At 45.0% G+C, this 23,506-nt stretch overlaps 1 protein-coding gene across 1 annotated transcript in view; it reads right to left on the bottom strand.

Annotated features, from left to right (window-relative positions):
• Positions 1-23,506, bottom strand: part of LOC144684520 (integrin alpha-E-like) — a 324,928-nt gene that overhangs the window by 30,009 nt on the left and 271,413 nt on the right. The window contains exons 32-35 of the mRNA XM_078548383.1: positions 19,436-19,499; positions 16,551-16,643; positions 6,786-6,860; positions 1,736-1,843 (exon numbers count right to left, since the gene is read on the bottom strand). Coding sequence (XP_078404509.1) covers positions 1,736-1,843; positions 6,786-6,860; positions 16,551-16,643; positions 19,436-19,499 — 340 coding nt within the window. The remainder of the gene's footprint in view (positions 1-1,735; positions 1,844-6,785; positions 6,861-16,550; positions 16,644-19,435; positions 19,500-23,506) is intronic.

Here is a 23,506-nt window from a genome sequence, read left to right as displayed (position 1 = left end):
ACAATGTCTTCCCTAATCATTACTGACACCTTACCTCCGTTTTCTCTAACTTTTCTGAACACTTTGTATCCTTGAATATTAAGTGCCCAGTTCTCACCATTTTTAAGCCACATTTACATTATTGCCACTACATATTATCACAGATATGTGCTTGTAGCTTACCCAGCTTGTTTGCCACAGTTTGTGTACCTGTATTCTAAATCTGTCTGTGTATTCCTTCTTAGTCTATTCCTATCAATACGATACTACTTCCTTCTCTAGTACTATCCAACACACACACTACTTTATGCACCTTATTCCTCTTTTCTAATTCTACATACTAATGCTCACCTGCTTGCCAATTTAATTTAAAACCTCCCCAACCACACTAGTGAACTTCCTCCCGTTGATGAGGAGCAAACCGTTACATTTTGATCCCAAGAATTTGAAATCCTCTTTCCTGCCTCAAGCCAAGCATTGTTCTTTCCTAACATCCTATTTCTAAGTGTGGGGTACTGGAATAATCCTGAGATTGCTATCTTAGAGGTCTTAATTTTTAAACTTGCACCCTAGCTGCTGAAAATCTGACATTAGGACCTCTATTTCCCCTCTTTCACTGGTACTGGCTTGTACCACAACCTCTGGCTCACTCCATTCCCCTTACAAAATATTCAGCATACACTCCATGAAGTCCTATACCCTGGCAACAGGGAAGCAACAAACTATACTGGATTTGCACTGATGGTTACAGAAATGCCTGCCTGTCCCCCTAACTGTGGTATCTCCTATAACAACTGCATTTCTATGCTTTCTATTCCCTCCTGTGCAGTCCATTGCTCATTGGTGCCAAGGTCTGGACTGCACTCTTTCAGGTGTTGTCGTTCCCAGTAGTCTCCAATGCTGAGTACTGGTTTGAGAATGCCGCACAGCCCAAAGACTCCTGCACCTTCTGCTCTTTCCCGAGCCCAATAATGGATACATGTCCCATAGTGTCCCCTACATTGAGTGATGGATACCTGTACCAGTGTCCTGCACACTTAGTACTGGATATCTGTACCAGACTGCCCAGTACTGGATGCTTGTAGAACAGTGCCTGCATACTCAGTACTGGATACCTGCACCACAGTGCTCAGCACACTCAGTACAGGATACCTTTTTTATTTGTTCACAGGATGTGGGTGTCGTTGGCTAGGCCAGCATTTATTGCCCATCCCTAATTGCCCTTATTCAGAGGGCACTTAAGAGTCAGCCACATTATTGCAGATCTGGAGTTACATGTAGGCCAGACCAGGTAAGGACAGCAGATTTTTTCCTTCACCAAAGGGGATTAGTGAACCAGATGGGTTTCATGGTCATCATTAGGCTTAATTCCAGATATTTTATTGAATTCAAATTCTCTGACATGGTGGGATTTGAACCTGAGTCCCCACAGCATTACCCTGGTTCTCTGGATTACCAGTCCAGTGACAATACCACTACGCCATTGCATCCCCTGTACCATAGTATCTGCACGCTCATTACTGGATACCTGCAACACATTGCTCAGCACACTCATTACTGGATACCTGTACCATCGGGCCCCCCAAACTCATTACTGGATACCTGTACAATACAGTCCAGCATTGGATGCCTATACTACATCCGACACTTAGTACCGAATGCTGAGGTCCATGATGAAGGCAAGATGAAATAGAGAATAGATATTTGCAGATAAGATAAATTCTTGTTTTACATCAAAAACTAATTCAAATTTTACCTGTTTTAAATTGCTCAGTAACAACTTTGCTGTTAGGTTGATATCTTGTCTTGCTTCTGTGAGTGTGCACTCAAAATGCCAACATTCACATCCCTCCATGGAACAGTCCTGTGAAAAACCAACACATAAATATATAATTCATAAAGGACAAACTCATAGAATCACAGAAATCATGCAATTGCCAGCTCTTCAACTGGAGCTTTTTATTTGTTCATTCTTGGGATGCGGTAAGCCCAGTGAAGGCTGACATTTATTGCCCATCCCTAGTTACCATGAGAAGGTGATGGAGGGTCCTGAACTGTAGTCCATGTGACGAGAGTGCTCTCAGAATGTTTTGAAGAGTCATACAGACTCTAAACGTTAACTGTCTTTCTCCCCACAAATGCTGTCAGACCTGCCGAGTTTTTTCCAGCATTTTTTGTTTTTGCTCCCAGAATGCTGTTAAGTAGGCCATTCCAGTGTTAAGTTTCTGTACAACTGAGTGGTTTCCTAGACTTGCAAGGGCAGTTAAGATGGTGGATGGAAGTCAAGTATAGACCTGAATGAGTAAAGATGCAAGTTTCCTTTCCTAAGGAACATTAATCAGCTAGTTGGATTTTTACAATAATCTGAAAGCCTGATGATCACTGTTACAGTGCATGTTAAAAGAAATTACAGAAGAGATAGATGAGTGAATAGCATCAGGACTAACACAGACAGCTAATGTGATTCTTATATATGAAGAGAGATATAAAAAGTCCAAGGGAGTTTGAACTGATTAGCTTCATGCTGGTTGTAGGGAAATTAATGGAATCCTTACTCAAAGATGTAATATAAAAAAAATCTAGAAAGTGATAATATAATGAAAAGCATAGATTCCAAAAGCATAGCCAAACTTACAGGTATTGAATTATTTGAAGTAGTAACAGAAAGGTTAGATGGGGATAATGCAATAGAATGTAATATATTTTGATCTCCTCAGTAAATAGATATACAAATGCAAAGGGTTCTTTGGGTACAGGCGTACAAAAAAATTAATAGTAGCAATGCAGTTCTGGTTACCATATTATTAAAAGGACTAAAGATGGCATAAACTCGATGGGTCGAATGGCTTCCTTCTGTGCTATGATGACTACATGATCTATGACTAGAGAAGGTACAAAATAGATTTCCTAGAATGATACTAGTATTAAAGCTAAAGGTTATACTGATCAGAAAGATTGAATACAATTGGAGTTTTTTTTTCTAAAAGACAGACCATACGGCATCTGAGGACTTCAGGATTATGGAAGAATTTGATCAGGTAGACACGGAGGTGTTGGCCAGAATTCTCCCATTCCCTTTTGTGGCAGGCACGAGTGGAGAATCCAGCAGAAGGCAAAAAATCAGAAACCTGCTGTCATAAAAACAGATTGCAATGCCCCTGACAGTGTTTGGGAAATTATGTCAGTGTCAAACCCATTTGGGTGGTGTGCACAAGTCGTACTTCAGTCAGCTGGTAACTTCGAGGTGAGTGGAACATACTTGCCAGAATGCTGCACCAGTCTTGTTGCAATGAATGTCACTCTGCCAAGGCTGTAGAATTGGACTGCTCCTTCTCTTTGCTTTCATTGTCCTGAGGAACACCACTGTGCTGTGGTACTCATGCAGGCCTCCTCTTTCAGAGAATAGCACTTCAACTGGTGGTGGGCTTTGAGACGAAGGTCAGGCTCACAAACACAAGGGGGACAAGAGGAAGGGAAGGCTGTGGATTGGCAGTTAGGGGGAAGGGCAAACACAAGGGAGGCCTTTCTAGAGTGGCCCTTTAACCTCTTGTTGCTGCCGGAGTGAGCAGGAGTCTGCTTAGAAAGAAAGCTCCGTGCGATGACAGCCACTTAAAGCCAATGGCTTCATTATTACTGTTAAAGGGCTACACAGTACTCAGTGGCTACATGTCCAGTCACTACATCTCAAGTGTAACACATAGGAATGTGGAAATGCAGGTAATAGTGAGGGAGATACAGCCGTATCATATATGGCATTCTATCAATGAAGGCCTGTCACATATTTACCAGACGTGACACTCTTAATAGGCCAAAGGGCATCCACTCATTGACCATGAGCAACTGATTGGTCATTAATATACCACATCAGATTGGAGCACAGAGCTAGGTTGGGGTCACTCAACTCACTTAAACTTTAGCATCCCACGCAGGGCTCTATCTGCGATGCCATCTTGATCACCTCGATGTGTGTGCTAGTGTCTCAGGGACAAGGTGCATCAGCCACCTTGCAAGTGGGACAGGAACCCTTACAGTCTCCAAATGTGTCATCCTCTGACCTTTGCTTTCTTACCCCTTGAATCATTAATGTCTTTAATGTTTCCTTTCAGAGACAAGACAAAAGCATATGTGGATCCAGGGCTCATTGCTGCCTTTGTCAGGGTCCTAATGCAATGGGAGAGGCAGCTCCAGCAGGAGGGACACGGTGAAGCGGAGCCACAGCATGAACAGGAAGGTTAGGAGGAGACCCCCAGACAAGAGTGCCTTGCCAGGCCTAGGGTTTATTGTCCAAGAGTCTCCTATTTACAAATGAGAGAGGCAATGCCTTGCATGCCTGCGTTTGTCCTGAGATCTGGTACATCACATATGCCACATTCTTCGTGAAGACCTGACGCCACATGGTGTCAGAGGGTATCCCCTGCCAGTGGCTTTGAAACTGACTGCTGCACTCAATTTCTTGGCCTTTGGTTCTTTCCAAGTATCTACAGGTGATCTAGGCTGCATCTCAGTCCACAACACATCAATGCATAAAAGAGGTCACAGCTGCCCTTTATAGGAAAGCCCATTCAGGTTTGCTCTGGATGAAGATAGCCAGGCTGCAAGGTTCACTGGCTTTGCTGCCATCTCAGGCTTCCCAAGAGTGTAGGGTGCAATAGACTGCGCCCATGTGGCTATATGGGCTCCATGGCAGCAGCCGCTAATGTTTACAAACCGCAAGGGCTATCATTCCATCAGTGTACAACTGGTGTGTGATCACCGGAAGCACATGTTGCACACTTGTGCACAGTACCCTGGAAGTTTCCATGACTCCTACATTCTTGGGTTATTCCCGTGTGAGATTTGAGAGGCCATTACATCTGCAGGGGTGGCTGCTTGGGGATAAGGGGTGCTCACTGAAACGCTGGCTGATGACATCGGTGCATTGCCCTCAGTCACTCTGAGGAGAGGTACAACACTACTCACAGCTCCACATGCTCCCTTATAGAGCAGATCATAGGGCTTCTGAAGATGTGTTTTAGCTGCCTGGACCACTCAGGTGGCTCATTCCAACACACTCTCCCACCAGTGTTCCCCACATCATCACATTGTGCCCTTCATCTCTGTGAACCCCTGCCAGAGGATGACCTGGAGGAGGATTAGAACTCATCAGAGGATGAAGATCTGAAGGCCCAGGAACCTCAGGAGGCTGCTGAGGTTCTGTGAACACAATCACACTGGAGGAAGGAAGACATGGGAGATGTGATATGTTAATCGCTGACAGGTTCCAGAAAGAGTGAAGTCAAGTGAGGGAATATGGCCACATCTCTCCTAGTCCTAAATGCCAGCTTCTTTCAACTTGGGGGATGTCCACCCAGTTGCAGCAAGAACAAGTCTTGCATTCACACTTGCCTCATGAATCACCAGGCCATGATCTTTGCTTTGGTCCATGGGGCCCTGTGAGTGAGCTCACTCTGGGAACTGAGCCCACTTAGGAACAAGAGCGATGTGGGAGAAGACTTGAAGTCTTCACTGCCATCTAATGATGCCAACACTGCTGTGACTGAGATGTGGACATGCCTGGGGATCTCTTCTTCCTGTGCATGTCTTGTTTTCTGCCACTACCACTGAAGACATGCATGCTGCTAGATTATGAATGCTGATTAGCTGCAGTCCAGCTCCTATTTATTATATTATGTTCTGTGCTGTAAATACTTTGATACCAGTTTTTATACCTCCAGACATTTTTAAAAACTGAATTCAATTTCTCAGCCTGCAATTGTTGGATTTAAACTCAGATTACCTGGATTATTAGTAGTAATATAACTACCCTATCAACATGGCACTCTTAATGCCAATTAGCTACCCAAGCCCTACCCTTTTTATACTCTTCCTTTACAAGTTCTTATCCAATTCCCCTTTAAATTGTATTATAATCTGTCTCTAGCCACTTGTGGTAAAGTGTTAAATAATCTAATGTATGAAATAAATACTCCTAACATCCTGTTGAACTTTTCTGGTGCCGTTTTGATACATTGCCAAGCTATAGAAGTAATCTTTCACTATATCCCCCTTCACATTATTTCATAATCTGAATTGAAGAGGTGGTGAGGTAATCCTGCTGGTTGACCTGCAATCACTCCCTAAACCAACAAAGGTAGGAGCATCTGAACAGTGTGGGTTCCAGTACTTTGTGCTGTGCAGTAGGTCAGGTGGGGATTTCCTGCAATAATCCCCACTGCTGGGGCAGGTACAGAGTGGAGAAAAATCCCACGGGAGAGGACAGCTCAGATGGTAAAACCATCTGCTGCTCTTATCTGCCAGTTCTCACCTTCAAGCCCATTCCCTGCACAGGCCATGTATAAACATGGACTTCACCTAATCCTTGCACTCTGACAAGAAGTACAACTAACAACACTCGCAAGATAAAGGTCTCCAACTTTTTGCTATCCCTTAAAAGTAAAACACCTCAATACTTTTCTGGCTGCCTGCATCATAAAAATGTTGCAAAAAATGAGATCAACTAAACCAAACCCTGTCCTATACCATCTCTCCTTCAATCCCTTCTCCTCCCTTCCTCATTCTACAACCTGCTCCTCCTCTCTGCATGTCATCCCCCTTCCACCAAACCCCTCCATTTCTCCAAAGGATCACCTCTTATATCTCTTGCTTATTGCTTTCTGCTTCAATCTCCTCTCCTGGCAATTTAAACCACCTTCTCCCCAGCTTGGGATGAGCTGCTGTATCTTGGCAAGATGCTGATGATAGTCAACATTATTCTGTTTGGTTGAATATAGCATATAAAAAGAGTTAGAAAACAATTCAATAAGTACCCATTGATTGTTTCCTTTCGGTGCTGGCTGCTGATTTAAGGTCTTCTGTATTTTCTGACAATGTTTCAAAGGCTCCTGTGAAAAAAAAAAACAACCTGTTTAGTTCCAGATACCCAACCAAGTCTGACATCAGTCAATAAAATTAAGAGTGGAATCACTCGACCGGGTATATCCCTCACTCCACGATTACCATTGAAGCAAGGGGAATGAGGAGTTGAAGAAGCAGCGCCAGGTGTGCCTAAAAATGCAGCACCAACCTGGTGAAGCTACTAGTGTAGTATAAGGGCCTGGCACATAAAGGGTTAACATGGGACTGAGTATAGTACTGCCCACACAGAACATATGACCTGCACCCAAGGGTCTGTGTAGTGTTGGATAGAGCCATGTCTAGAAGCAAGCATAGAGACAGCTCCTGGCTTGGACCTTTACTGTACCCATGTATATAGTTTCTAGTAGGTAATAAATATTTACTGTTGAACTACCTAAGACTACAAATAAGAATATTTAATAAGACTGACAGACAGAACTACACCCAACACCTTACATCAAAGTACTGCATGCATGCTAAACAGCAGAGGAAGGATAGACACAGCTAAGCTATCCAAGAGGCAATGGGTCAGACCAAAGTGCTGAAGTCTTGCCATATGCATTCATGAATGGTGGTAAATAATTAAATTATCAGAGGACGCTCCACAAATATCCCCATCCTCGAAGATGGTGGAGACCAGCACAACAGTGCAAAAAACAAGGCATTTGCAACAATCTCCAACCAGAAGTGCCCAAGTGGATCCATCTTGGCCTCCTCCGGAGCTCCCTAGCAACACAGATGCCAGTCTTAGCCAATTCGATTCACTCCATGTAACAACACAAAGCAGCTGTAGATACTGGATATGGCAAAGGCTACGGGCCCTGACACCAACATCTCAACTGTAGTCCTGAAGATTTGTGCTCCAGAACTAGCTGTTCCACTACAGCTACAGCATTGACATCTACCTGGCAATGTGGAAAATTGCCTAAGTATGTCTTATCCAGAAAAAGCAGGACAAATCCAACCAATTACCATCCCTCTGTCCACTTTCAAAAATGTTGAAAGGTGTTGTTAACAGTGCTATCAAGTGGCACTTACACAGCAACAAACTACTTACCAATATTTAGTTTGGGTACTGCCAGGGCCACATGGCTCCAGCCCTCATTACAGCCTTGCTGAATTCCAGTGAAGTGAGTGCGACTGCCTTTGACAGCAAAGCAGAATTTGATTGTGTGGCATCAAGGAACCTTAACAAAATTGGCTCAATGGAAATCAGAAGGAGATTTCTCCACTAATTGGAGTCAGGCCGATAGGAAGATGGTTGTGTTTATTGAAAACCAATCATTTCAGCCCCAGTACAAGGATGCAGAATTTCCTCAGGATAGTTCCTTGGCCCAACCATCTGCAGCTGCTTCAACAGTGACCTTCCCTCCAACATAAGGTCAGAAGTGGGGATGTTCACTGATGATTGCATATTTTCAGTATTATTCACAGCACCTCAGATACTGAGGCAGTCCATGCCAGCATGAAACATATCTTGGACAGCATTCACCTTGGGCTTATATATGACAAGTAATATTTGCGTCACACAAATGCCAAGCAACAACCATCTCCAATAAGAGAGAATCCAACCATTGTTATATTCAACAGCATTACTGTAAAACAGATGAGTTAAGGGTGAGGATTGACACATGGAATTGTGATATAGTAGCCATCACTGAGACATGGGAGGGGCAGGATTGGCAGCTCAACATTCAGGGATATAGAATCTTCATGTGAGACAGGGAAGGGCGTAAAAGAGGAGGAAGTGTTGCATTATTAGTTAAGGGGTCAGTTACTGCAGTAAGGAGAGATGATATCTTGGAGGGGGCATCGAATGAAGATTTGTGGGTAGAGCTTAGGAATAAAAAAGGGGCAGCCACATTGTTAGGTGTTTATTATAGACCCCCAGATAGTCAGCGGGAAATTGAGGAGCAAATATGCGCACATTTTGCGGAGGTGTGTAAAAACAACAACAATAGGGTAATTACATTAGGTGATTTCAACTTTCCAAACATTGATTGGGATAGACATAGTGTTAAGGGCTTGGATGGAGTGGATTTCTTGAAATGTGTACAGGAGAACTTTTTAGGTCAATATGTAGAAGGTCCGACAAGGGATGGCGCAGTGCTGGACCTAATTCTGGGGAATGAAGCCGGACAAGTGGCTAAGGTGGTGGTGGGGGAGCATTTTAGTGATAGTGATCACAACATGGTCCAATCTAAGCTTGTTATGGACAAAGAAATAGACAAGTTGCAAAAAATAGTTTTGGTTTGGGGGAGAGTGGATTTTAGTAAAATAGGGCAGGATCTGGCCAAGGTAGACTGGGAACAGCTACTTGTGGGGAAATCTACAGAGGAGCAGTGGGGGGTGTTCAAAAAGGAAATGGGGAGGGTACAGGCGCAACATGTTCCCTCCAGTGTGATAGGAAAGAGTAACAAGCCCAGAGAACCATGGATGACCAGAGATATTCAGGTTACGATGAGAAGGGAAAGAGAGGCTTTTAGCAGGTACAAGGGAAGCAAATCAGCAGAGGCATTAGTGGAGTACAGAAAGTGGAGCTTAAGAAAGCAATTAGGAGAACAGGGAGGGAATATGAGAAAGCTCTGGCTGGTAAAAGTAGGGAAAATCCTAAGATATTCTATAAGTATATCAACGGGAAGAGGATAACCAGGGAAAAGGTAGGGCCCATAAGGGACCAAGGGGGAAATCTATGGGTGGAGCCAGAGGACATCGGTAGGGTGTTGAATGAATATTTCACATCTGTCTTCGCCCAAGAGAATGAGGATGAAGGTATCGAACTCGGGGAGAGACTGCGAAATTCTTAAGCAAATTGATATAGGGAGTGACAAGGTATTGGAGGTGTTGGCAGGCTTAAGAGTGGACAAATCTCCTGGTCCGGATGATTTGTGTCCCAGACTGCTGAGGGAGGCAATGGAGGAGATCGCAGAGGCTCTGACCCAAATTCTGGCTACGGGGGAGATGCCAGAGGACTGGAGAACAGCTAATGTGGTTCCACTATTTAAGAAGGGTTGTAGAGATAAGCCAGGGAACTACAGGCCAGTGAGTCTCATGTCAGTGGTAGGGAAACTATTGGAGAAAATTCTGAAGGAGAGAATCTATCTCCACTTGGAGAGGCAAGGTTTGATCAGGGATGGTTGGCATAGCTTTGTCAGAGGGAGGTCATGCCTAACAAATTGGTTTGAATTTTTTGAGGAGGTGACCAGGTGTGTAGATGAGGGTAGTATAGTTGATGTAGTTTATATGGATTTCAGCAAAGCCTTTGACAAGGTCCCACATGGGAGACTTATAAAGAAGGCAAATGCACATGGGATATGGGGTAATTTGACAAAGTGGATTCAAAATTGGCTTACTTGTAGGAGACAGAGGGTGATGACAAAAGGATGCTTTAGTAACTGGAAGTCAGTGTCCAGTGGCATACCACAGGGATCTGTGCTGGGTCCCCTTTTATTCATCATTTATATAAACAACATAGATGACTACCCTATGTGGGGGGTAGGATTAGTAAGTTTGCGGATGACACAATGATTGGCCAGGTGAATAACAGTGAGGTTGAGTGTCTTGGGCTATAGGAAGATATAGATGGGATGGTCAAATGGGCAGATGGAATTTAACCCTGAAAAGTGTGAGGTGATACACTTTGGAAGGAGTAATTTGACAAGGAAGTATTCAATGAACGGCAAGGCACTAGGAAGTTCTGAGGAACAAAGGGACCTTGGCGTGTGTGTCCATCGATCTCTGAAGGCGGAGGGGCATGTTAGTGGGGTGGTGAAAAAGGCATATGGGATACTTGCCTTTATCAATCAAGGCATAGATTACAAAAGTAGGGAGGTCATGTTGGAGTTGTATAGAACATTGGTGAGGCCACAGCTGGAGTACTGTGTGCAGTTCTGGTCGCCACATTATAGGAAGGATGTGATTGCACTGGAGGGGGTGCAGAGGAGATTCACCAGGATGTTGCCTGGGATGAAACATTTAAGTTATGAAGAGAGGTTGGATAGACTTGGGTTGTTTTTGTTGGAGCAGAGAAGACTGAGGGGCGACCTGATCAAAGTGTACAAGGTTATGAGGGGCATGGACAGGGTGGATAGGGAGCAGCTTTTCCCCTTCGTTGAAGGTTCAGTCATAAGGGGACATAAGCTCAAGGTGAGGGGCAGGAGGTTTAGTGGAGATATGAGGAAAAACCTTTTTACCCAGAGGGTGGTGACGGTCTGGAATGCACTGCCTGGGAGGGTGATGGAGGTGGATTGCCTCACATCCTTTAAAAAGTACCTGGATGAGCACTTGGCACGTCATAACATTCAAGGTTATGAGGCAAGTGCTGGTAAATGGGATTAGGTAGGTAGGTCAGATGTTTTTTACGTGTCGGTGCAGACTCGATAGGCTGAAGGGCCTCTTTTGCACTGTGATTTTCTGTGATTCTGTGACTTGATGGAGCAGCAGATTTGGTGAAGAGAAAGCTTAACTTTATTAAGGAGACATGTAGATGTGCTTGCACGCTAGACGCGATCTCTCCATCAGAAGCCCTGCCGATAGGATTACCCGCGCAATAAGCTTATTGATTGAAGCCTCCGTAATCGCATGACATGATAAGTGATTGACAGGAGGGTGGGACAATACATCTAGTTTCTACACTTCCTCCCCTTTTAAGTTTCCCACATTTACAATAAAAACATGTCAGAAAATCCAGCAAACGTTTGTACTGTCTCTGTCTCCTCAAATCAAGTTGTTGAGGAGCTGAAACAGGCAACTTCTGGTGTTGCTGGCAAAGGGAACAGTGTTTAACTATGCTCTCGATGTCACTGTCTATTTTTGGCCAGCAGACGTAGTTGTGTGCCAGCATCTTCCTCTTCGTTATGCCTAGGTGTGCACAGTGGAACTCTGCAAAGAGAGTGACTCTCTATCCTGTGATGGGACCACGATTTGAACCCCACCGCAAAATTCCATCTTAACAATTCAGTTCAGTATTTCTGGAATAAAATGGTCTTAAGTCATCAGACACAAGTGTTCTTGGCCATCTTTGTAAAACAAAGTCTTTGACTTTTGACAGTATTGGGTCTCTGTTCATCCAATTCTTGATCTGTTTGCCACATACAGGTGATGAATCTCAGAAATTTAACAATAACACTAACTCCTGTGGAACAGATGTATTGACAAGACTACCCGGTAACGGAAGATGACTAAGTGCATTTGCGTTGGCTATATGTGAGCCAGGGCGGTACATGAATGTGTACTCGTAAGGTGATATTGTCAAAGCCCAACGTTGGATTCTTGCTGAAGCTATAGGCGGAATAGTTTTCTCTTCACTGAACAAACCTATCAGTGGCTTATGGTCAGACACAATTGCAAAATGTCACCCTTGTAGGTACTGGTGAAACTTCTTGACAGCAAATACAACCGACAATTTTTTTTTCCCAACTGGGAGTGGCCTTTTTCAGCTTGGGAAAGTGTGGTAATCTGAATTGCAATACACCTTTAAAGGTAATGTGAGCAGATTGACCACGTGATTGTATTACCCAATTGCTGTGTCACACGGGCTACAATGTTAAGTAGTATAGAATAGGATCTGATTTGAGAAGCACACACGTGTTAGTGCTCTGTGACTTGTGTTAATAAACAGGATGCGCCTCATCTTACATCGGTCTCTATGTCTGCAGTATCTTGTTTACCAACTCACCCACCAGTAGATAGGCATATAACTGTGTTCACAAACAAAGCGGCCCGACAGAAAGAACATAACTGGCGACAAGGCAAAACACGACCAGTCGTCGACATCAAAGAAATTTAACAGAAGTAAATCAGCCGTATATAGCAAGGCAATTGTGAGTACAGCCTTCATCATAGTCGTCGAAGTTATCTCCTTCCAGTATACCACAGTTTGGCCGTATCGAACCGTTTGATCGGACCACCGATGACATTATACTTCTTTTTGGCCAACGACATATCGGGGGAGGAGAAGCGAGCGGTCCTCTTATCAACGTGTGGCAGTAAAACACACGGCCTAATTCGTAGTCTAACGGCACCCAACGCCCCAGATTCCAAGAGCTTTGATGAGTTGGTAAATGTTATGAAAAGCCAGTTCCGGCCAAAACCCTCAGTAACAACGCAGCGTTTTAAATTCAATTTGAGGTGTTGTGCCCCTGGAGAGACTGTCGCTTGCTATGTAGCAGACTTAAAGCAACTGACAGAGCACTGAGCTTGGGATGTCGATAAACAACATGTTAAGAGACCGATTAGCGTGTGGGATTAATGAAGTCGCTATTCAAAAATGTTGTTGTCAGAAACTAACTTAGACTTTAGCAAGGCGCTGGAGTCGGCGCTCACAATGGAGAGCGCAGTCAGGGATTCTGAAACAATCAAGGGATCACACAATGGCGCCGTCCTTCATGTCGGGAGGTAAGCACCGGTTAGAAATAGCGCAAAAGTGCTGGGCTCCATGGAAAGGCGGGAAACACGCCATTAACAGACCAGCAATGTTTTAACAGAGAAAACCCACAATAATAAACAGCAGAAATTGAACCAAACAGCCTGAAAGTAAACGTCAATTTAAAAGAATCGAGTGTTTCTACTGCCAGCGTAATGTGCACATTATGCGATATTGTAAAGGCAGATTAAGACAAGATTAAGCTTTAAACAAAAAAGCAGAAATCGTGAAATCCACATAATAGAGGAACCAGAAGAAATAGAGTCAGATATTTACTCACTACACAACTTTTACTTCAATTTTTGCCCCATGTGGTGGTTTATCTCAATGATGTCCTAGTAACAGGACTAACTGATGAAGAGCACCTGGCTAACCTGGAAAAGGTATTGAAGCGTTTCTCACAAGCCGGAGTATGTTTGAAAAAAGAAAAATGTATCTTCCAAGCAAAAGAAGAGGTTTACCTGGGTCATGGTGAAGTCCCTGCGAGTCGACCCTCAGCAGAAGACAAGATGAGAGCTATTTGTGAGGCACCAGCACTGAAAAACGCCATAAAACTCAAGTCCTTCTTGGGAATGATTAACTATTCTGGTCATTTTCTCCCAAATTTGTCAACAGTAGTGGCTCCATTATACGGTTTACTCAAAAAAAACCACAGGTGGACTTGGCAAACTCCACAACAACAGGCTTTTATGACAGTAAAGCAGTTACTACATTCCTCGGCCCTGTTGGTACATTTTGACCCAAAGAAAGAATTAATTTTGACCTGCGATGCATCCCCTTATGGAGTAGAGGTGGATGGCTCTGAACGGCCCATTGGTTACGTCTCAAGAACACTCAGTGTTGCAGAACGAAGATACTCACAAATAGAGAAAGAAGGCTTATCCATTGTATTTGCCGTTAAGAAGTTCCACCAATACATCCATGGTCGCCACTTCACTATTGTATTCGATCACAACCCACTACTAGGCGGGTCGTGTGGACCCGAAACGTCAACTCTTTTCTTCTCCACCGATGCTGCCAGACCTGCTGATTTTTCCAGATAATTCTGTTTTTGTTTTGGATTTCCAGCATCCGCAGTAGTTTTTTGTTTTTACCACTACTGGGCTTGTTTGGGGAAGATAAGGCAATACCCCCAATTGCCTCTGCACGCACTGATTCTAGCTGCTTAAGAATATACTTTTATCCACCGGCTGGGAAGCCATATTGCAAATGCCGATGCACTGAGCCAATTACCTCTAAAAGACAGCAATGTGAATGTCGCAATTCCTTAGGAACTTGTCTTGTTATTAAATTTTCTGGATTAGTCATCAGTACATGCCAAACAAATAAGTGTGTGGACAGACCGCGATCCAGTTTTGTCTCATGTAAGGGATGATCTAACGAGCCAAAGTCTGATGCAATGAAGCCCTATTTTAATAGGGAATACAAGCTCACCTGCCAGGATGGCATCTTGCTGTGGGGAGCGAAAGTCACAGTCCCTGTGACTCCCATCCTGCACGCACTCACCTGTCGCCTGGGTCCCCCAGCGATCATAGGCCTCTTCCTGGGTGTATTATTGGCAGCTAGCACCGCTCTCTAGTGGCGCTGCCTGCAATGCACAGCTGCCAGTCTTTGATTGACTGGCAATTCTCGGTGGGGTGGTGGGGCTGGGCAGGGGGCAGGATATCCGCCTCCAGGGTTTTGATCCTAGGCAAGGCCTGCTGTGTACACTTCAGTGCCTGACAGGTACTTAATTTAGCAGGCCTTTTCAACGGGAGGCAAAGCAGGGCTCTCGCCAGCTCTCCAGCCAGCGGGCAAGACCCTGTCACCTGTATTAAATAGCATCCTTTGATTTTGTGAGTATGACAATGTCAGCCTGTTGCTTGAGTAGTATGTGGGACAAGTCTCAGGTGTTAGCGAGGAGTATTTTGCAGGGTCATCTGGGCTCTGTGTGCCTCTTACCTGCCTGAATCCGATCCATAGATTGGCGTCGGCTAATCCATCTGGTTTTATTTTCTTTTATAGCTATTTGATATGGTTTGCTAGGCTATTTCAGAGGGCAGTTAAGAATGAACCACGTTGCTGTGGGTCTGGGGTCACATATAGGCCGGACTATGTAAGGCCAGCAGGTTTCCTTCTCAAAATGACAGTGGTGAACCAGTTCAGTTTTTACAACAATCCATTCGTTTTATTGTCACCATTACTAATACTAGCTTTTCAATTCCAGATTTATTTAATTATAAATTTCCATTTCAAATCATATCACTAGATCATTAGCCCAGGCCTTGGAATTTCTAGTCAATAACATAACTACAGTGTTGCAGAGTCAGCTCAGTAATAGTATTCATACCCATAATACTGGAGTCAGTTCAGGTCTTGTACTGATACTCTGGCCAGGATATTGAGAGCTGGGGGGGGGTCCGCTCGCCAATGTGTAAAACGACGCGGGATGACATTGGGCAGAACTCCCGGCATCACCCCGCAACATTTCAATTTTCAGGTCAGTGGGGGAGCAGCCGAATCAGCTGTGCGCCCGCCAACCTGTCAACGGCCTATTGAGGCCATTTAAAAACTAATTCAAGTAATTAATGGACCCACCCGTCCAACCTCAAGGTTGGCGGGCAGGCTGGGAGCCCTGGTGGGCTTCAGAAAAAGCATGAAACCTCATCCACGGACGGGATGAGGTTTCATGAGGGTTTTTAAAAATTTAATAAAAGTTTGATTAAAAGTGATGGACATGTCCCAACTCATGTGACAGTGTCACATGAGGAGATATGTCAGAGAAATTTTATTTTTGTACATTGACCATTTTTAAATTTGGCGCCGATCTCCCTGAGGCTAAGCACTGCCTCAGGGAGATGAGTGCGCTCCTTCGCGCGCGTGCGCAAAAGAGCGCACTCTCAGCTGAGGGAATCCCCCCCTCCGCCCGCACAGGGTGGATGTCACGCTGGGCAGGCCTTAATTGGCCGGCCCACGTAAAATGGCGGCGTGCCCCCAATTGGAGGTGCCAATCAGAGGTGCGCCTGCACGTGCCAGCTCTTGCATTTCCCCCCAACTGGGGGGATATTCTTCCCTCTGATACTAGAGCTTGTACAGATGTTGTATCCATACCCCTGATATTGAAACTTGTACAGGTCTGGTACTGGTCAACCTTTTAACGGTATTGATGGCAATATAGTATTTAACTGTTTCTTGTTATAAGTGTCTGTAAATGGGTCATTTTGACATTGCGGAAAGTGATAGATAAATTAAATCAGATTAAATTCGGTATTACCTGTTGCAGATGGAGTATTTGCCACTCCTGTATTTTCACTGGAATTGACATTGTTAGATTTACCAAAGCATTGTAAGGGTTGTCCATGTTGACCTGTGGCAGAAGCACACAAGAGTTTGCATTCTACTGAAGAAAGATAGTTAGTATCCTGACAACATTGAGGATGACATAGGATACACTGCACAGAAAGAAGTCTTTTGGCCCAACCAGTCCAAGCCAGCATTCATGTTCCGCTTGAGCTTCCTTCCATTCTTCCTCATCTAAATTTATCATAGCCCTCTATTCCCTTTTCCCTCATTAGCTTCCCTGGCTTCCCCTTAAATACATCTATACTATTAGAGCCACTTTTCATAATAAAGTTAAAATAATAGAATCATATAGCACCAAAGGCAGCAATTTGGCCCATCGTGTCTGTGCCAGTTCTTTGAATATTTGAATTAATCCCATTCCCTTACTCTTTCTCCAGGGGCTTCCATTTTTCCCCCTTTTTAAGTATTTATCCAATTCCCTTTTGAATGTTATTAATGAATCTGTTTCCACCACCACCCTTTGAGGAAATGCATTCCAGATCACAACAATTCACTAAAGTTAAAAAAATGTCTTCATCCCCCTCCTGATTTTTTGCCAATTCTTTTGAACCCAAAGCTTCTGGGTTTTCAACCCTTCCGTCCATGGAATAGTTTCCCCTATCTACTCAATCAAAATCATTCGTAATGTTGAACAGTTATTAGCTGAAATGTATTAAGTTTCCCCTTAACTTCCTCTGCTCTAATGAGAAATATCCCAGCTTGTGTAGTCTCTCCGTATAACTGATGTCCCACATTGCTGGTACTATTCTAATAATTCTCTCCTACACCCTCTACAAGCCCTTGACATCCTTCCTAAAGCGTAGAGCCAGAATTGAACACAATACGCCAGCTGAGGCCAAACAAGAATTTTATAAATTTTTAGCATCACTTCCTTGGTTTGTACTTTATGTTTGTACTCTTTATAAAGTCAAGGACACTGTATGCTTTAACAGCCTTCCCAACTTGTCCTGTTACTTTTAAAGATTTGGATATGTACACCCCTGAATGTCTCTGTTCTGTGCCTCCTTTAAAATTGTACCATTTAGTTCACAATGCCTCCCCTCATTCTTCCTATCAAAATGCTTCATTTCACATATCTCTGCAATAAATTTCATCTGCCAAGCATCTGCCCATTTCATCAGTTTGTCTGTCTTCCACAGTCTGTTACTATCCTCATTGTTTACTACACTTCCTGTTGCTAATGTGTTAACCCAGGCATCCCTTTCTACCCAAGGAGTCACACTAAAACTTCTATTCAGACCTGTCTGTATGAGCTGCATTGTCCCTGTGTTTTTCATGACATTTCTGCAAGATGTGATGAAAGTATTTAGCTCTGGCAGTAAAGCTAAGTTTTAAAACTACTGATATGAAATGAATGAAAGTTGCTGTAGTCCCAAAAGACCATAGGCTGCTCTCTCATTATAGAGACAGCTGGTGGCGAGTTTCACCTGAGGGTCACCACACCTCAGGTGGGGGACGAGGTTGAGAAGGATTCATGGATGACCTCAGCCGGCACAGAAATTGAACCCACGCTGTTGGCGTTATTCTGCATCGCAAACTAGCCGTCCAGCCAAAATGAGATTTCTAGTGTACAAAACGTTTTTGAAAAAGTGTTCTTGGGATGTGGGAAATGCTGGCAATTCAGTGCTTATTGCACATGCTTATTTACCCTCAGGGCACAGTGTTAACCACACCCCCGGCCTAGCAGGGGATCCCCTGAGGGACATTATGAGCCAGCAAGGTTTTTACAATAAACCATCTTCTTACAGGGTGATTTTCAAAACACCTGGGGGCAGAATTTTCCCGTCGGCGATTTGGGGGCGGGGCCCGCTCGCCGACAGGAAAATGACATGGGATGATGTCGGGAGGAACCCCCTACATCATCCCGGTCCATTTAAATATTGAGGAAGGCGGGTGGACAGCAAAATCAGCTGTCTGCCCGCTGACCTGTCAATGGCCAATTAAGGCCATTGACAGGATAATTAAGCTTGTTTAATGCCCTGCCCGTCCAACCTTATAGTTGGCGGGCTTGCCAGGAGCCCCAGCGGACTTCTGATAATACATGAAACCTCATCCACTGGCGGGTTTAAAAACTTCAATAAAGTTTCAGTGCTTCTTATTAACATGTCCCATCTCGTGTGACATTGTCACATGAGGGGGACATGTTAATAATTTTAATATTTTTCTATTTTTAAAGATTTTTATACTGTCAGTAATCTCCCTGAGACAGCACTTAGTCTCAGGGAGATGTGCGCTCCTTCGCACGCATGCGCGAAAGAGCGCACTTTGACAGATGGGGAATCCCTCCACCCCCCCGCACAGGAAGCTTCCTGTCGGGCAGGCCGCTGGGTGGGCTTTAATTGGCCCGCCCACTCAAAATGGCGGCAGGCCCCGTTTCGGCGGCAGAGTTCGGCTGCCCGCCCGCCGATCAAGGTAAAAATTCTGGCCCAGGTGATTTTAGTTCAAATTCACAGCTTCCTTCTGGATTCTTTGCCCAGAACTATAATAACTATATGTTACCCTAACACTAACCATAACCCTAGCTAGCCCTAAAAAAGTCTAGAACCACTGGGTTAGCCCTCAACCATAATAGTGCCAAATTCAGCATATCAGCATACCCTTTAACACTCAGCATTGTTAAACTGTGCCAATGTTTGTTGAATGAATTTAACTGAGTTAACACTGAGGAAAATTTGTATATTTTACCTGTTCAGATGTAACAATGAAACCTGGCGCTCTGCAGTGAATTTGAATTATTCTAACAAAGCTGCGATTGCATATGAACAATTAATCACAGGTAAACATAGCACACCATACCTGGAAATTAATCTTTACAGTCTCATCCACATCATTGCTGATGTCAATTTTAGTTATTTGATTTCTGTAATAAAGTAAACACTTTGATTAATTAGGAATACTTCTTACATTTATGTTCTTTACAGATAGCAGCCTGACTAACAGAAAAACACACAACACTGATGATCTCTTTTATTCATTGCTGGGAACTGAGGGTCACTGGTAAAGCCAGAATTTATTGTCTATTCCTAAATGCCCTTGAGAAGGTGGTGGTGAATTGTCTTCTTGAACCACTGCAGTCCTTGTGATGTATGTACACCCACAGAGCAGAATCTTCTGTTCTAGAGTCTAAGTCTGGTGGCGGGAATGGAGGTCAGAGTGAGTTCCGCTGGAGAGTGGGGTGGCTGAACATGCGAGATCTTGCGCTGTTCAGCTAATTAATTATGCATCTCATTGAATCTCGTGGCGGGGCAGACAGGAGGTTGCCTGCTCCACCGTCACCTCATATTTAAATGGCACCTGGACAACTGTTCACTCACTGAAGGCCAGGACCTCCAGATCGCATAAATAAAATGTCCAGGAGAAAACAGCAAACTTCAGCCCCACAGTTCAGCGATGCCTTCCTGGAGAAGGAGGAAAAGCAGGAGTTCCTCTTTCTGAGGGATGGGAACAGGAGGCCCTCCTGTCTGACCACGCTGGTCTGGGAGGAGGTCGCCAGGGATGTGAGCGCCCTTGGGGTCCAAAGAAAGACCGCCCTGCAGTGCAGGAAACGGATGAATGCTCTGCTGCGCTCTGCCAGAGTAAGTCAAACTTACACTGTCATAAGAACATCAGGCAGTCTGAGGGTTACAGTCCACAGGGATGTCACACACAATCAGCAAATGGCTCATCCACACTCAGTGACAGAGAGACAGAGACAGAGACGCAGAGCTGGCAGGGGAGGACACTGACGGTGCCTGCGCATAAGGCGAGATCGGCCCCAACAACCCAGTGAGGAAGCATACATTACACAGCGACAACATACAGACAATGACTGAGTGATCTGTAATGTATGACCCTGCCTAATTAATTCTCTCTTCCCTTCATTCCAGGTGCCAGCAAGAGAGGGAGGACATCGTCCTCCATAAGAGGAAGCCCCAGCCCCCTTCAGAGGAGGAAGAGGGTCCCACATATGTACAGCCGTCCCTGCGTTCATTTACAACCTCCACCAATGCAGATGCACACACCTCAATGGGACCTAGTTCTAGAGTAGGTTCGGGTCCACAATCTGCTGATCACTTCACAGACACGGGTCCACAGCAGGCGAAGGCGGCGACAGCCAAGGTCTCTGGCACTTGGACGACTGCTGGAGACCAGGCCCTTACTGAGTCTGAATCCGATGATGAGCCTCTGCAATCAGCCCTAGGACACAAGTTGGAGATGCATAGAGAGGCAGAGTTGTCAGAGGCCATAAGCAGAATGGGATGAACAATGGAGGAGTCTGTGCGCGTCTTCTCTGATGTCATGGCTCCTGCATGCAAGCGCGCCAAAGTCTCTATGGGGTGGCGGTCACCATGGAGACCCAGATCCAGCAGAAGACACAGTTTCTGCCGGATTTACGCTCAGACTTGCACTCCATCCCTCTGGCCATGGGTACATTCCAGCAGTGGCCAGGCGAGAGGGGGGCAGGGTGCCCCTTCTCCTCAAGGAGTCATGGTGGAGCCATCGGATACCCAAAGAGAGGAGGAGCACCAGTCAGACACCCCCAGGACATCCGCTCAGGACACTTCAAGGGCCCTGCCACTCCAACTCCCGTCTGCCAGTGTCCCCACCGCCTCCAGCAGATCAGGCCATGGAAGGCGCACCTGCCCCAAAGCAGGAGACCTTTAGCAGGCCGGAGTCCTCAATGCCTCAGGCCTCTAGAAGACATCCGCTGAAATCATCTCAGAACAGGGCATAGCAGTTAGCAGTCTGCCTCCATCTCTGCTGTAAGGGCTGCACCTAGACATAGTGGTAGGGTTAGAAAAATTAAAAAGTATTGAATGCACACTGGTGGCACAGGTGTTCACTCATTCTATATACTTTGCACTTTTCTAAATACATTCTAGTTTATTCCTTCTCCAAGTCTCATGGATTCAACTGATATTCAAGTGTTGCAATGTTCCATGTGCATTCAGGGGCAAAACATGCTCCCCCTCAAAGACCTCCCATTTGTAACTTCAGTTGCATTAATTTCCACACGATCTCACCACAGTGAGTAGCCTTTATTTTCACACCTGCACCATCAGCAAAGGCACATCATATGTCACCATGATGGCTGGCCAATACACCCCAGGCAGATATCATTTTGGTGCGGGAGAATCGCTCACAGGCTTATTGATTATCCTGTTGCTGCCGCGCTGATCTCTGGTTTTTGTGGATGGCAAAAATAGTTCTTGCTACTAACAATGCCATTGTTTCCCCAATGTGTAGCTTGCAATGGCATTTACTTTATGAGGGTGAGCATTTGGAAAAAAGCAGTATCACATGTCAAACACCTCAGGCTTCCATGCCTTCCCGCGGCTTGTGATCGTCCCCGCATTTAAGGCTAAACGTCCTTCCATGCCTATTCCTGAGATGTTTACGTTGAGAATGATGGTGTTGTAGTGCTTCTGCATTGAAGGCTGAATAGAGTACCAATTGTGAAAACTAGTCATGACCTTATTCCTCCTGTAACCTTGAGGCTATGAAGTTGTCACGAGCATGACTTCTGCATTGTGCCCGTGTAATGGCATCCTCATATGGCTCATCTGAATCTTCACCATCTTCAGAGTCATCCCCTTCCGTGCCCTTCTCATCCGAGGAAACATCTTGCCCCTCAATGTTTCCCTCAGGGAAATCATGCCCCCTTTGCAGCGCAAGGTTGTGCAGGACGCAGAAAACAACGATGATGCAGGAGACCCTCTGTGGTGTGTAATGGAGAGCCCGCCTGACTGGTCCAAACATTGGAAGCGCATCTTAAGGAGGTCGGAACTGGGCCAATGGGCGATGGGCCTTTTTTCTCCTCCTCATCATATCTACGAAGTAGAGCCTGCATTCTGCACTACTCCATGTATCTGTGAATGGATACAATTGAGCAATCAATGCTAGTTCCACTTGAATGGAAGAATGGTCTCCCTCCATTTCCAAGGCAGGAACCAAGTCTCTAGCCCTAGACCTGCACTCAATGCATACACGGCATCCCAAGCCACCCCATGCAGAATGATTACATCCTGGAGATTGGCAGATGGCTGGACATCCCCCTCAGATGTGTCTGATGGCGAAGATTCAGATGAGCCACATTCCCCTCAGAGGGTCTCCTGCATCATCGTTGTTTTCTGCACAGACACATCTGAGGGTATTCATTATGCCCAATAGATCCATGTGCTGTAACCTTTGGTCAGACTATTTGTCAGTTCTCCTCCAGTAGCCTAGACAATAACTATCGGGACCCAGTCATTGTACTTACGTCATGACTATGAGCATGGTGCCTTGCATGCCATCACCAATACACTGGGAAGACTGAGAGCTGTAGGGTCCACATTGCTTCTGTGCAGCATCTGTGGCCCTCAATTATTTAATCAACCTTCTCTTTTGGCATGCCTCTGCAAGGATCAGATGGCCATTAAGACCAACTGCACTGCAGTGCCAATACTTAACGGATTCTTGCCTGAATGCATAGCATTAGTAAAGGAGCAGGTCCATTCCGCATTAGATCCTTGAGTCTTGCGCTCAGCAGAGCCATACTCTCAATGATTGCAGCAAGAAATTAACAGGGTGTCGCTTTACTCAGCCCAAATTTGTTGCGCTGAACCCCTCCCACATGCCCCGAGTCCCCTTCCTATTGATTTTTTCAAGCCTGTATCTCCAACTGCGTCATTGATCACTGAGTGCAAAATGGCATTCCCACCCTCCCAGGTAAAGGACATCCTGGGGGACAAGAGGTGGGTGTTCCTCCTGTTCATACATGAACGTGTATGGAGTAACTGTTCTTTGACCAGGATAATGAGAGCCATTTTCAAGAAGCCTCACATGGACACATTACCTCTTGTCTTCACTATCCTCGAGACCATTGCTTCGGCAGCATAGAAAACC

The sequence above is a fragment of the Cetorhinus maximus genome, chromosome 9 (genome assembly GCF_964194155.1).
Source record: "Cetorhinus maximus chromosome 9, sCetMax3.hap1.1, whole genome shotgun sequence".
NCBI lineage: Eukaryota > Metazoa > Chordata > Chondrichthyes > Lamniformes > Cetorhinidae > Cetorhinus > Cetorhinus maximus.
This window is presented reverse-complemented; position numbering and strand designations above follow the sequence as displayed.